Below are 16393 nucleotides of genomic sequence, written 5' to 3' on the forward strand. Positions count from 1 at the left end.
TCTCTCTATGCATCTGGTCTGGCACTTAACATTTTTATCTTTGTTTCGCACGTAGGTGAGATCAACACTGTCTTAAACTGAATTTATGCTTGCCAAATTCGTAATCTATCAAAGAACCGTAGCCCTAAGTGGGACCACAGTCCCTTAGGAGAAAATAGTGTTAGCTAGTCCTGAACCAAGCTTATATTCCTGGCAAATTTCTCCTGTAGCTATTGTATTTTTTTTTCCTGCTGAATTGTATCGGAACACTGGCACATCAGCCAGAAATTTCGTCCAGCATCTGGATTATATAGTCAACCACAGGAAACCTGATGGAGGGGCAACAGATTTTTATTCTGTTGTGTAGTCCTGTTGGGATCACTGTCATCTTGGTAGGTGAATTTAGAGTAGTTTCCCGTGACTCGATCTTTGCTGACATGCCAGGGCTTTTGCCTAAGAATCTGTAAACCATGCTGATTTTTCCTAGTAATCAACTGATTGCCCATTTCTCCCTATTCATCAGTGACTTGGCTTTGCATTTGGAACAACTTCCTCACAAAGCAATGTGTGGACTTTTGTGAGGGAAAAAAAATGGCATTGGTTTAAATTAACTCTTTGTTTCCCCACATGTGAAAAATTTGGATACAGGCACATTCTGAGTATCAGCTAGAAGGATGCTGAATCTGCAGTAAAACTATCACCAGCAGAGATCCCATCTGTGTGCTGGGCAGCAGATCCACCAGCTTTTCTAGGAAATCTGTGGAATCTGGGTCAAGAGTCTGCAAATCAACAAGTTGCTCCATTTCTCTAATATTACCCATGCAGGCACTTTGAATACTTGCAAAGCTGTAGTTTCCAGGATGCAGCTTTCCAGTACGAGCCTGAAGAGCAGCAAGATGATTACTCCTGCTCCCTCCCTCTCTCTCTCCTTTCTTTCTTCACGTTTTTAATTTCAATTTTTTTTTAGCATTGTCTGAACTTGAAGAGTGACGTAAAAATTGGAGACCTTAAATGGAGTATCTGCGATGCAGAATAGTCACATGTTTTCTACAACACCGCAGAGCAAGGATGTTGATGTCAAATGACCTAAAGAAGGGCTTGCGTGCTCAGAAGCTTCTATCTTTGGTTTAATCATTTTAATTGGTGTACTGCAAAATACTGCCTCACCACAAATTTTGCTTCGCCGGTAGCTAACAGTATAATTACAGAATTTAAAATGCCTGAGGACAGGATTGTCCTTTTAGCAAGTATTGTCTGTTTAGGCCTAAAAGATCATAAGATGAGCTTATAAAATAATAAATTAAAGCGCTTTGCAATTCTGTGGGTCTTTGCCTTTCAAGACCCTTCACGAATACTCATTTCAAACCCGTCATCAGTAGCGGGGGACGATCGGGGCCCGTCTCAGGGGGAGCCAGCAGCCGCTCGGCAGAGCCCCCCCTCCGAAATGCGGCCGGAGCCGCCCGCCCGCGCTCCGGCGCAGCGGGGTCGGGGTCGGGGGCAGGCGCTGCGCCGCGGTTCGCCCCGGAGCCGCCCCCGGGCACCGGGGAGCGGGGGGAGGGGGGTGCTCAGGGCTGCCCCAGCGCCACCACCGCGAGCCCCGCCGAGCCGCCTCCCGCAGCGCCGCGCCCCCGGGGGAGGCGGAGGGGAGGGAGGGGGCGGCGGCGGCGGGGCCGGGGCCGGGGCCGGGGCCGGGGCCGGGCACAGGCGGAGGCAGCCGCAGCCCTCCGGGCGCTGCTGACGTGGTGCCAGGGACCGGGCGCGTTTCGGAGGGGAGACGAGCCGCGAGAGGCTGGCAGAGCTGCGGCTGCAGCCTCCATCCCTCCATCCATCCCGATCTCCAGCGCTGCTCCCACTCCGCCTCCTCCTCCGCCGGCACCGGCCCCGGCCCCGGCCCCGGCTCGCCCCTCTCCACCGCCGGGCCTCGGGAAGGCGGAGGGAAGGGGGCCCGCGGGGAGAGCCGCCCGGCCGTGAGGGGAGAAGAGAGGGATGGCGGGGGCAGGCGGGGGCGAGGGGGCGGCGGCCGCTTGCCGCCTGCTGGGGGCCCTGTGCCTCTCCGCCCTCGCCTGCTTCCACCCGGCGCACGGGAGGGCGAGCGGCGCAGCCTGGACCCTGCAGAAGGTGGGTCACGTTCGCCTTTCTCGGGCTCTTCTTGCCTCCCGGCTTGGGTGTGGGGCGGGGGTCGCCCCTTCCCGGGGGCAGGGGGGAGCGGGGGGCGGCGGCCCTCGCTAGCGCGGGAGCTGCGGGGAGCGCAGGTGAGGGCGGGTGACGCGGCTCCCCCCTCACCCCGAGCCGTGGCTGCGGAGAACAGGGCGGCTTCGCACCTCTGAAAGCGCAGCAGGGCCTTCCACGGCGGCTGGCAGCGGGCTTTGTCGGGGGCAGTCCGTGAATTTAAGGGGAAACCCAAACGGGACAAGAGGGATCAAAATCCGAAGTTATATTCCAGGTATCATTCTGTTATACTCCAATTTCCAACACGATCACAGTGATTCAGAGGACGGCGTCTTAGTCTGAGGAAACAAAGAGCTCTTCCAGCAGTGATGTACATTTATCCAGGAAATGCAAGTAGGGATGGTGTTGATAGCTACTACGTAATTGTTTTGAAAGGATATAATATCTTAGCCTGTCACAGAGCCATACTATATTGGTTTTAATTCAAAATGGCGTATGAACTAGTGAAAAAAGCAGCCTCACGATAATATTTAGTGAAACAGTAATAAGCAGTAAACCCCTGATTTCTCTGCGTAACAACTCTTAGCGGCCAATTATGAAACACTAACATGGTTTCTTCGTGAAGAACCAAACCACGTGGAACATGGGAGAGCACACAACTGCAAATTTCATTCAGTTAAAGGGTTCAGGAATTTCCAAAGGGAAAATACACTTTTAGGGCCCATCCCCAGGTGTTTGGAGAAGAGCTGAGCTCAAAGTTCAGCCAGAACTGACTGAGCTCCACTAACGCAGTGCACCGTTCTCTTCACCAATAGATCAGAGTCCAGGACAAACTGGCAAAGTGAAGCTGCCTTCATACGTTTGCGCTCACCTCCCCTTGGTCATTCCCTTTCTCCTTGATTTTATTCACTCCCCATTCACATAAGCGTTTGGGGTTTTTTTAAGAAAAAAAAAAGGGGGGGGGAAACTTTGTCCTTCTGTTCTATTAATTGTATCTTACTATATATATATGACATCTATCTTATGTGTAGAGTACATATCTGTAACATAATACATCTATAATATGCATAATACATGTATATGTGCATATATCACACATCTCTAAGAATACACAAGGCTAAATCTTTAGTCCCACTAGTCAACGCACAAACGCGTAGCCCCGGTGCTCCTTTTTTCAGCCCCCTTGAACCACACCAATACGCTCTTCACCTCATTCCATTCCTGCTAGTCAATCCACTTGCCAATGATCTAATTAGTATCTAACCGCAGAACCATCGCATCTGAACTCCTCTGCCCCTGCAGACACTAACCAAGAACCACTTCCTCTTTCTCATCAAATTCTTGTCCCTTGACAACTTTTGTTCATTCTCTCTAAAGAGATGTGTGAGCCAGTTGAAAGTCTTACAGTGTACAGACCTTCCCCTCCTCCCCTCATTGAGGAGGAGGAATCAGGCCCTAAACTTAAGAGTTCTTAGAAGCTAACTTCCATTGGCGCCGAGCTGAAATACACCAAAATCAGCAAGGTAAGCCTGGGCTACTTGTAGAGGTTGAAGTCTTGCAGTTTTATGCAGCTTAGTACAAAAGGTGCTAAGTGGTAGTACTTAGTGGTAGCCCTGTCGTAAATACATTGTTCTGCCTCCCTGCTGTGGCCATGGAGGAAATAGAGATTGACCAACACTGTAAGCAACAAGCCACCCACAGATCTCATTCTGCTTCTCTTTTATTTCATGACCACTTTTGTAATTCCTTTCACTTCCCAAATTTGAAGATAGCTCTACTATTAGAAATGGGAATTTATTCCTCTCTTCTGAAGTGTTTTCATACGTTTGCATTTCAACAGTAGTAATGTTTCTTTGCAAAGTGATTCAATGACCACAATTACTAGGCATGCTCTACTTCAGAAGCAAGACTATTCCATATTCCAATTGAGCCCTTCACTTGTTCAACTGAAGGCATGTTTTCTGAACTTCCTCAATTAAGTTGTCCTCCTACACTCTTCTGAAGTGCGTAGCTTTGGACTTTTTCTCTCCTCTTACAGCCTGTTCATCCTAAACAGAACAGCTCCCTGACAACATTTTCTCTTGTCTGCGCCTTTTCTACATTGGTGTAAATTCCACCATATTAAATGTTTAGTCTTTCAAAAGGCAGTTTATGTGTCTTCTACAATAGTATTTCCAAATTTGGAAAAGTTCTTTTTATCAGATGAAATGCAAATTTTCTTTAACCCATGCCTAAATTTGCTAGCATTAAAAATGTTAACTGCACATCCTAACATTTGGTGTCCTTATAGTCTTAAAATTCAGCTTTAAACTTAAACACTATACTAAAATTGGCATTGTAGGATTCAGTGTCTTTGTGTCTCCCCTCTACTGAATTTCACTAAGTAAACTGAAGTGGAGTTAGAGGAAAGGCCCACACATAAACACACAGCTAGGAAAAGAGAGAAGGGCAGAATTACAGGCTTGCAGTGAAGTCTAGAAAATATTTGCTTGTGCCTGCTTGGCTCAGCACACACATAAATGAAGTAGAAGAAAAACAGTGAGGCAAAAACCATTTTTTAACAGTATTTGTCAGCCAGGGTAATTAAGATAACAGGTCATTATACAGGACTGCAGAAGATCACAAGGTCAGTACACTTTCTGGCCTGGTAATGAGTTTCAGCAGTCATTTTGGACAAATGTGAAGTGACGCACATGAGTGAGTGGGAAAGGAAGGGGAATGATATTTTTATTTTTTGTTAACATATACAATGATGGAGTTAAAGTAAATACATCTGTGAAAATGTCAGTTCGATGCAGCAGCAGCCCAAAAGCAAGTCAGTTGTTAAACAGTTTCAAGAAAGGAAAAGAATAACATAGAAAATACCATTATCCTGTACTATAAGCTACAGTGCACTCATGTTCGTTTCCCTCCCTTTGCTCATCCCAAAAAGAATGAGGTAGATAGGGTACACTGAAGGACAGCAAGCCTGATCAATCACGTAAGGCAGTTCTGATCAAAGAACAAATAAACAGACCAGGTTTTTCAGTGGGAGAAAGGGAGGAGAAGAGGGAAGCCTCTACAATAGGAATAAGGAATGGATATCATAGGAGCATCCTATGACGGTGCCTAAAATAGTAATCTATAAAAACGGGAGTGACTCAGGAAGTTCCTGAGGAGACAATTCCTAGGGACTGGGTAGGTTCAAATGAGGTGCCCAAAGGGGCATTTGAGATGTCCTTGGGGATCCCACCTGGCATTCAGCTACCACTCCAGAACAGCACAAGGCTCTTACACATCTTTGACGTGCATTTGCCATCCCCACGAGAATGTCTCGAGTATTCTAGGTCACCTGAAATAGCTCTAAAGGTCTGTACTTAGGCAACAGAAAAGAAGCCACTTGGGAGGTAGCTCGCACTACTAGCTCTTGCCACAGGAGACAAGCTGCCAATTCTGAGGTTAACCCATGTGTCACAAAGCTGGTATTACCCCAGCTAGCCCCAAATGAGCTGCACTGTGCTGTGTAGTCACACCAATACCGCCACTGTGAGCAGAGGCCACAATGCCACAGCTTCACTCTTTCTGGGATTGAGCTAGCTTATGTGTTTCTTTGCAGTACTACACCTCATAACGTAGACACAGCATAAAGCTAAATATTACTACTAAAACCAAAGCTTCTAGTGTTTGTCTCAATGGAAACCTCATTGGAAGGTGGCATAGTTGCAGACATGACTGGATGTATGTAGAATTCAGATATTAGAAAAGAGAGAACCCAATCATGGGTTGAGTTTTTAGAGCTGGTAGGTAAAAAATTCTCCCATGTTTTTAATACTAGTATATTTTGCATGGAAATCAAAGATGCAGAAACCACAGAACTTAAAAATGTCAATAATTTTTGTGAGAAAAGCTTTTCTTAAGATTACTTTTTGTTGTCAGTAAATCAAAATAGCACAATGTATCATATTTGCTGTAATTCTGAAGAAAACTATGGTTAAAAAGGTCTAGTGATAGCTATAGCAATCTTTCCCTTTTTCTCCTTTCTACAGTATTCTCACCAACCAAGAATTTTACATTCTGACGCTATTCAAAAAGTTGTAGCAAACACAGATGTTTCTGAAATGTGGGAGAATGATTTGCGCCCTATCCTGATAGAAAGATACTCAGGATCACCAGGGAATTACGTCGTACGACAGGTAAGACAACATTTCCTGAAAACCTCGAAGAACATCTATTATTTATATTCTGGTAGTGCCTTTAGTGCCCACTAAGGGGATGGACACATTCCTTTCATTCAGGGGGATGAACTCTATCATTATTCAAGTCTAGACTGCACAGAGCCTACATGACACAGCTTGCACTTTAGTTGACATTATTTCCCAGGGCTGCATAGGACAATGAAAAAAAATTTGAAGTTAAAAAGAATGATTTTTAAATTTATGTTTTAAATTAAAAAGCTCACAAGGTTTGGTACCCAGAGTACAATACAACAGTTGTCCTTTCCCTCATGTGTGCGGGCTTTTGGTCACTAGTTCAAATCCCCTGGGACCCTACACAGGGATGAAATAAATGACACTCCCCTGCCCTTTTTCTGGAGAGGTCTTGTGCTGCTTAACTCCCCTGTAGTGTTGCCTCAGATGGGTGTATCGACATGAAAAGGGATCAGAGGGGCCCAAACGGGCAGGCAGATGAAACGGTCAACATGACGAAGTGCAACGCTGGTCCAAGTACCACGCTAGCTCCGCCGGCCCAAGCACAGCAGTGCGTTAATGCTGGGCTAACATATCCAGATTGCACCTGGCCCCAAGCCAGTAAAAACTGCAGCACATCGTATTTCAGCCACAAGGAGTTACCATGCAACTGGGTTGCTGCCCTTCAGCACTTCTGCTCTGCACTCAACGGCGTGGGCATCTTCAGGACTGTGTGCTATGCTGGTTCTGGATTACAATAGCCAAGCGGCAGACTAAACCAGTGGTACAGCTGAGTTTTCTAGAAGACATTCACAACATCTCACTAGCCTTCACCTACCCTTTAGGCAGTGACTCAACAGCTCCAAGGTAGTCATAACTACAATAAGTTTATTTGCCACTCTGCAGTTGGTAGACTGGAAAAATGCAGCTTTTTTTTATGCTTTGTGTTTGTGTGTCTGCGCATGCATGTCTCTCTATAGATTTAGTTTTGTGGTTTCTTTAGTGATACCCTGGAAGGCAGCCAAATGAAAGGGGAAGAAGTATGAAAAACAAAAAAACCAGCTGAGCCTAGGCTAGAAAACCACAAATCATGTTCAAAATAGGATCATCCTGTTACAAGGTAACAGCATGTACTAAAGTAGACCTCCACCAAAGGAAAAAAAGAAGAGTCCTCCATTGTCAAAGCACAATGGAGTTTGAAATGGATGACATTTCTTTGTTAAGACACAGAAAAAGCATGAGACTCCTTTAAGGGAGAAGTCTAGTGCCAGTCATCACTAACACACACTGGGAACTCCATGCAGGTTTATATATTCCCCTTAATCCGTAACAGACGTCCTTTGCTCTGCCTACAGATAGTGGATAGACCATACAACATCATAAAAGCTTTCAGACGGTGACCACAAACAGAATGGAAGTTTGTTCTAGCACTAAAATTTATGGTGATATTCCCACTGACTTCACTAAGAGCAGGACAAGTCTTCAAAGCCTAGTTTCTTTTTTCCCCTTAGAGGTTTTTCCTAATGTTTATTTAGAGAGAGAGGAATCTGCCTTGAAGAAGCACTCTAGGGACCCATAAAAATGAGTTGCTCAGCAGAGATGGCCCTCTAATAGGAGTTAGCCAGAGCTCTGTACTAAGTAGAACGGGGGTTGTTAGAGGTATTCTCTTTAGGTAGAGATAATTGTCAAAGTAGCCACACCAAGTTCTCTGCAGCCAGTTCTGACATTTAATTTAAGGCCACAACTGAGTTTAGATTTGAAGAGGTAAACATTAAATCTGTCCTGGTTACACCTGAAAAAACACTGGCCTGGAAACTTCAGAGATTAAGATCTTAATGTGTCATATTAATGGGCAATCATTCCAAACACCCTCAGACTCCAAAGACAAGACAAAAGGGAGAAATGAAAAGCAAGTGAGCCAGTCAAAGGCTAAGGTAGCAAAGATATTGCTTATTGTATATAGAGACATTACCTTTTTTGCTATAAAGTTTACCTTTTAAAAATACCGTGAACTTACAGACATAAGTTTAAGTGCCATTATTAATTACCTAATGACAATTTGTCTGCAACATCTTTCTGAAGCAAGCCATATTAATCTGTTTGGGTTTGGTTTGTTTTTTTTTTTAATTGCAGCATATCAAGCACCGTCTTCAAAAATTACAGGCTGGTTGGGTAATTGAAGAAGATACATTTCAGAGATACACACCATATGGATATCAAACATTTTCAAATATTATCAGCACTCTGGACCCCTCTGCAAAACGCCATCTAGTACTCGCTTGCCACTATGACTCAAAATTCTTTGGACAACAATGGCAGGAGAGAGTGTTTGTAGGAGCAACTGACTCAGCTGTGCCATGTGCTATGATACTGGAGCTGGCACGTGCCCTGGATAACAAGCTTCAGTTAATCAAGGTAGTTTGCTTGTTTCATTTTAATTTGTTTTTGCAATAGCAATAGGCCTTAGGGCACTTCTCTCCCATAGCCTGCGTGCCTGATTCTCTGATTGCTGTGCCTATAGTAAAACTCTCATTGACTTCAAGAAGAACAGAACAGAGATCTGTATCTGCTACTTTAGAGTACCTTATCACATTAAAACTTCTTCTGCCACCCTTTGGTAGCTATCTAAAAATTATCTAACAAATACATACTATATAAAAATAACAATTTCTACAGGAAAAATAAATGTTTCATAGACCTGGCACGATATAATCCTACTTTCTATCTAAAAGGCACAGAACCCTACTCAGAAACTCCTATCATATCCAGTAACATCTAGGGTCCTTGAAAAAGTTTTGTTGCTTTCTGAATCTTGCATTTTTAAAATCTCTCAGTTGTATTCTGTTTTGGGAGACGGATGAACTAATTGCCGTGCAGGAGAGTTACACTCATGTCCCTCCATCCCGTAATGATTTCAAGCTTTTCTTCTTGTTTTCCTTTATCAATTTGAATAGTTTATTTATGAAATGAGTGATGGCTGAGTACAGGAAAACAGTCACGTAATAATATAATATTATCAGTCTGTGTTACCTGTGCTATGAAGATCCACTTCAAAGTGCTGCCATTGCTGGGCACAAAAAAAATCTGTTGATCCTACAAGCTCTAAAAGCTTGTAGGATTACAAGCTTGTAGTATTACAGATTCATGAGTGCCACCTACTGGTTCAGTATTTACTACTTACAGAAGAATAGTCATACACTAACAGAGCTTTCACAGGAAAAGGTGTCTCAAATGCTTTACAAAGTGTCGGGACTACACTCAGCTTGGGTATTAAGCTTACTTGTTGGCAGTTGTTTCCAGAAACTGATTTGGTGCCTTCTGACATTAGAATATTTAAGAATTAGAAGATTAAGGATATGCTGATGTTTTTAGTCACAAAACAAAGCACTCCTGTAATACATATGCTTTCATTTAGAATAAATTTGCCTGATGGTTATTTATGGAACAACCTGCACACCGACTTAAAAGACTGGAATTTTTCACAAGTAATACATCATTTTTTTATTAAATTGTTTTATCACATAAGATGACAGCATTTGACAAAAAGGCAATCCAATTACTTTGCACAGGCTATCATTTGTACAGTCTGTTAACAAAATATACTTTGGGATCCATCTGCTTAATACATTAGCTATGACCTTTTTGATCTGCTCATAGTAGCATAACAGACTTCGTCATGTTTTCAGCCAAATCTATTTCTACTTTGACTTGAAGCTGTGATTTTTATCTTGATGTTTCTCCAGTTACATAGATTAAGTTTAAAATTAAAGGGCAGACATTGCTCTACATTATTCAGACCTAGGAATGTGTTAAACAGTAATAATAAAAACAAATACTACTTCCTAAAATTCAACTGGCATTAATACAGTTTCCTCCAGAATGTAATGCAAAATGACTGCTATCAAAAGAGCTCTGTCCTGTGTAAAGGACAAAGGGCAGCAAAGCATTGCCATTAGAGAAATCCATATATCACTGAGAGCATAATCAATATCATCTTGCCTACGTGAGCGACATTTTATAGAAGTTTTCCACTACTGTTTATACTGGATCAGCTCCAGCTAGTTGGGAGTTGTAGCCCATACAGGACATGACTGTTGCCAGTGACCCCACCTTTTTAACCACATCATGCAATTTCACTTGAACAAACATTAATTCATAGAGGGTTTAAAATATTTATGGCAACTGCCAAGACTACAGTTCCCAAGACTGTTCATATAGCAGAACCAAACTGTGTTTAGCCACTTTGTAGATTATTAGGAAACGCTGCCAGTGCAAACAAGGCTTCAGTTAGTAAACAGAGAGAGGAAAAAGGCTCCTTCTACATTGGGAAGAAATTTCACATAGATGTCTCTTTGTGACCTTAAATACATTCATCATATATGTTCTCAGTTTTTACTGCTGTGATATTTTTGGTTGTTGAAAGGGAAGGGTGTATCTACTCCACCCTCTGTGCTTTGGTTTTAGAGTAAAGTCACCTGGGTAGTTGCAAGTCCCCCTGAAGGAAAAGAAATGGTCTTTCTTCTCAAGACCAACTGCTCTTTGTCCCTCAAAGAGCCATCAACTTGAAAACACATAATTCACCTCCACTGATGTACAACTGTAGCAGAGATATTACTCCTTTGTGGCGCTATCAAGTAATAGTATTAGCACTCACATCAGGTGTTGTTGCTAACGTCTCCTCATTATTTGAGATTATGTTTCTGCTGCCTGATTTTGCAGGCCTGTCTCAACATACTCAGTTCACATCCACTAAAGTCAGACATGAAACTTTTAACCAGAACCAAAATGATACCAGACTAGAGAACGTGTCATGTGCTAGATAAGTAATAATGACTGATCACTACCACCATTACACCATAACTTGTTTAACAGCCATAGGAAGGTTTGCATAGGGTACCTTGAAAATCTACCCCTACTGATGTTGCATATATGACTACAATATTTGTCCTTTATTTAATGTTCCGGCCAGAATCTGTTATGTTACTTTTAACTTCCTCCAACAGACCAGCTCAACATCAAGACCAGACCTTTCACTTCAGCTCATTTTTTTTGATGGTGAAGAAGCCTTTGTCCAGTGGTCCCCTTCTGATTCCCTCTATGGATCTCAACACTTAGCTCAAAAAATGGTATCTACTCCACACCCACCTGGTTCAACAACCACAAATCAGCTGCAGGGCATAGTAAGTGGCTTTCACCTCCCTAACGAGTAATACTAAATTGCATTTTTTTAGTATTTAATTAGGAAGTAATTGGCCAAATTCCCAAGAAACCATGAACCCCACCAAAGTTAAAGGAAGAAGCAGACTCGTGGAAATTTTATGAGATGTTATAAAACAGAGAGTTGGCAAGAGCTTTTCAGGTGATCTGCTTAGACCTTCTCCATGCAGAGGAGTCATAGAAAAATCACAATACACAAATTCGTGAGAATATAAACTAGGATACCCACCTTCTTCAAGAGGCATAATTCAAAGTGATTAGGAAAGACCGCAGACATAGTATCGGTCTAGGAATAAGTCTCCCCTAGCTCAGTGCTAAGCTACAGCAAGCTCTCTGTTTCCCTTTGATTCCTACTAACATTCTGGTTGTCTGCTCCCTTCTCCCTACTGCCGTCTAGTTTCCCTACTCACTGCTGAGACACTTTCCTTCTGTCACTCTATCTTGTGACTCAGAAAATGTCTTTCCCTTCAAAGACTTTGTTGTTCTCCAGGGAAGAAGCAATTTCCTTTTCTTTTAAAGGGATACAACACACAAACTGCAAACAAAGTGATGCAGTCCGCTTCAGCTTGAGGAACAGAGAAAAGGCCTACTTTTTTCCTCCTCGGAAAGACAGCAAAATACATCAGATTGGAATCAGGTTCTGCTAATGAGTTCTTCTCAGGCACCATGGTAGAAAAGCCAGATCTTTGGCCAGAGCTATCAAAGACTTAGTCATGACCTATACTGGAACCAAGAGGTTTCATTGCTGCTGCTGCTGCTGTTGATGGTGTTGTAGTAAAGAATTCTGTATTAAAGATTCTTTCTTCTGTAGGACCTGCTTGTACTACTGGATTTAATTGGTGCACCAAATCCAGTCTTTCCCAATTATTTTCCAAACACTATTCGATGGTTTCAGAGGCTTCAAGCAATTGGTAAGGAGAGGGGCATGGGCTTTTGATGAATTCAAAAATTTAGTGTGTAGTTTTTGAATGTATTAGTTCCTGTAAATCAGATTTTTTTCTGTTTTACAGTTATAATGTTTAATAATGTAAATGTTAAATTTGGTGCATCTTAAACCTATACAAAGATTTTAATATTTAATTAATAAAATAACTGAGGAAGATCCCCAGACACTTGGAAGCCATGAAACAGATTCTGTTACTGATTTCATTCTGCAGCTCTTGGGAACTGCTTCACTTCTGTATTTTAGTTCTCACTTCTGTAAAATGATGGTAATGGCACCAGTCTTGAGGTCTTCTAAATACCAAACAAATGCAAAAGACAGTCACCAACTCCTCCTTCTTCCTTCACACGGAGCTTCCATGTGAGAGAAAAAGTAATTCAAATGTGCTAACACGCCTCATATTGTCCAAAAGTTGTAATAATAATTTTCATTGTGAATTACAGAGCAAGAGCTACACAACATGAACCTGTTGAAGAATCACCGTGTTGAAAGGCAGTATTTCCAGACTACTTTACATCGAGGCTTGGTTGAAGATGACCACATTCCATTTTTATTAAGAGGTACCGGAAGCTCTTATATTTTAAAGTATAAGTTCAGTAACAAATGCATCATTTAGTGAATGAACAAGTGCATATGATCCTGTTTTTCAAGCTTATTTGCCCCAACTTCAGGCTTCCAAATCCAATTTTACACAGGCCAAGAGTCACAGCTTTGAAAAACGTACCTGAACAAAAGCAGCGATAAAACATACCCATCATCGTCTTGCACAAGCATAGCTCCAATGGCATGGAGATAATGGAAATTTCTGTAAGTGGTAGTGTCCTACAAAGATAAGTAACTCTGATCCAGTGGGATATCACTACATACCATGCTAGCCAGCTAGTTACTCTTTCTAGGAGCAGCAAAACGCTCAAGGGTCGTATCTTCAAAGACTACAAAAATCTCTAAAGATCTGTTGTCAAAGTTACAGTAATGCTTACTATTACCTGTTCAAATTTGAAGGCACTGACTCCTGCAAAAACTCACATACTCAAATTAGACATCCTCATTCCCTAAAGAGAATAGAGATTTCACAGCTGTCAGCTTGGGGGGTGGGAAAGGTGCATAGAGTAGCCAGCAGAAATAGCAAAGGACACGATATGCCTGAAATCCCTCTTGGCATTAGGCACATACCTGAAACTAGGATTCCCTACCTAAGCATTTCTCCTGGCAGACACCTACGCCATGGCATCTGACTCTACGTTCATTCTTTTCCTTTGGGATGCAATCAAAGAAAGGGAAAGCAGTTGTACTACTGCTGCCACCTTGTCAAGCTACAGGTCAGTGATTAAAGCACTTGTCCAAGTTTAAGACATGGATTTGATATCCTTCTCGATTCAAGCACTCAGCAGAGCATCTGCAAAACTAAGGTGGGCCAAAGAAGGGTAGTAGATACAGTAAACTCTTCTGTTTGAAGTTTTCCACTGTACAGCAAGGACTGTGGAGTCATATCGCTAGAGAAGGGTTAACCAAAAGGAATGTAACACTAGTTCAATGACAAACTACGAAAGGAGGGAGCTATCTTCATATCCAGCCCCTAATTTTACCATTGCTTATGCTCTGTTAACTATTGAGTAATGTAAAATGCGCACACAGCTCTGGAAGTGGGCACAAGAGCAGCTACACCTCTCCACTTCTAAGCGAGTGCTCTCTTCACTGAGCTATGGTTACTATCTCCTGCTCAGTGGCTCTTCAGCTCCATGAATCTTTCATTTTTCACACCAAGGCAGGGCCCAGGCCCAACAAAACCAACACAGCCATCATACGCATGTCCAAGGATATCAAAAATCCTACATGGGAGAAGCTGATAGGGAAAAACAATGACTACACCTCAAAACCTTTTCTAATAACATGATTAACTCCTAGTGAAGAAAACAGATTCCTTAGTGGTACGCTGCTGAAAAATGAGAGAGGAAAAGCAGTAAAACAGGAAAGAGGCTGGAGAGAAACAATGCCCCCCCCCCCCCCAAAAAAAGCAATCAGGAAGCAGAAGACTGATTTAACTCCTCTTTTACCTAAAAGTTGCAGTATGTGTAGGTGGCTTGATGTATATATATACAGCAATACAGATCCTTCCAAGTGGAAGTTCTTTTATCTGAGGATAACAGTGGTTCTATTTTACAGAGTAAAAATACAGACACCCTATTTTACCATTTACGGAGAGGACTAAAAATGCTTCAAGAAGTGCTCAGTCTTAACACTGTCACAAGAACATGGTAATCAGTTTTCAGTTTGGGGAGCTGCAGTGGTTTCTCTGCCCTTCTGTAGCTCCTAAACACAGTACCAACAACTACAATGTAAAGGATCTCAAAAAAAAAAAGCAAAAAAAAAAAGCAAGTATCACAGTGAAACTACTAGCTACAGATGTCTTAAAAAAAAAAAGAGGGAAGAGTACTCAAAGGAAAGGAAGGTGCCAATTTTAGGAAACACAAAATGAAATGGATGGGCTGCAGTCACAGGCTTCAAAAAAGAGAAGGTAAAAGGAAGCTACAGTGACACACACAAACAAAGCTTATTGAGTAGTTACCTGACTCTGTTGCTAAATGGTGACATATCAATTGGCTTAACAGAACTTCTCCAATATTTCTTCTCCAAATTTCACTTTCCTCCTTGTAGGGGTTCCAGTCCTACATCTGATTCCATCCCCTTTTCCTGCAGTATGGCATACCATGGAGGACACAGAAGAAAACCTTGACAAAACCACTATCGACAATCTCAGCAAAATCCTGCAAGTGTTTGTACTGGAATATCTAAACCTGTGATAGACAAGATGGCAACAAATCGTACTCCATTCTAAATATTGTTTGCCCACTTTCACATTTGCTATTTAATTGCATTGGAGAGCAATTAAATAAAGCGAAGCAAAATGTAACGATAGCTCTTGCTACATCAATTATTGATTCAGCTGTCCCTGGCCCAATGTTCCACATAGCCAAATAAGATAACATTAAATAAGAATTAGTTTCAGCCTGGAAGGAATTTGATCTTTCCATGTCTTACCTCTGAATAAAAAACCCAGAGTTTTTCCACATTGTTATCACTGTTTTATGTCACGTATTAAGATCCCAGGAGAAAATGCCTCCTGACTTCAGCGTTACCTACAGTTTTTACAAGGTGTAACCAACTTGCGCAGTGTTCAGCAATGGAAATTTAGACCACATTATCAAAAGAGGCAAAAATCACGCAAAAACAAACTTCTGCTTTGGGTTGAACTAAACCACCTCACCCTGAAATGAGCTGCTAGAACTCCTGACACACAGAAGGGATTTTTAATCCTCTCTGCTCCCTCTCCTCCTTCCTCTACAAGGTAGAGCTGCAAGGGCTCTTGTCCGCAGACAGCAGGCCACCAGGAAACAGAGAAATAACCCAAGTTAAATTTTCTCCCTGTCATTTGTTGGATACTTTTTGATGGAGAAAGGTGGTGGGGAGTGATGCTAAGAGGAAGGTACATGGGGGTTTCCATTGTGGGAGCAACACCCCAGCACACACCATTCATTCATGTGAGAATCATTCACAAATTGACTCAAAATAAAAAAAAAAAAAAAAAAAACGAAACATGCTGTTTTTAATACAGATTACATCAGAAATAATCACACTATGAAAGCAATTACTTTAGAAACTATAGTTTTATATAAGTAATTTTAAAGGCAAAGTGCTAGCTATCAAAAGTAAAATGAGAGTCAGAAGCAAGACAACAGTTTAAGCACCAAAAAGTAAGGACAAGCCATAGCCTATATCAGAAAAAGATACTGGAACTATTCCATAAATTTAGTGTAACACTAGCAAAAATCTAGCCTGGAATGAAATCAATAGGAGAAGCCAGAAAAAACAGTATTCAAAAGCTACCTACAGAATTATGGTTTCCACTGGTGAGAAAAAG

General features: G+C 42.2%; 1 protein-coding gene across 1 annotated transcript; it reads left to right on the top strand.

The window, feature by feature from the left end:
* Positions 1 to 1965: 1965 nt before the first annotated feature.
* On the top strand, positions 1966 to 15466 carry QPCT (glutaminyl-peptide cyclotransferase). Its single transcript, XM_075707630.1, has 7 exons — positions 1966 to 2097; positions 6174 to 6320; positions 8448 to 8729; positions 11318 to 11494; positions 12343 to 12442; positions 12918 to 13034; positions 15130 to 15466. Exons 1-7 carry the CDS (start codon positions 1966 to 1968, stop codon positions 15273 to 15275), a joined length of 1101 nt encoding a protein of 366 aa, XP_075563745.1. The 3' UTR covers positions 15276 to 15466.
* The last annotated feature ends 927 nt before the right edge of the window (positions 15467 to 16393 follow it).

Source organism: Pelecanus crispus, chromosome 3, assembly GCF_030463565.1.
Source record: "Pelecanus crispus isolate bPelCri1 chromosome 3, bPelCri1.pri, whole genome shotgun sequence".
Classification (NCBI taxonomy): Eukaryota; Metazoa; Chordata; class Aves; order Pelecaniformes; family Pelecanidae; genus Pelecanus; species Pelecanus crispus.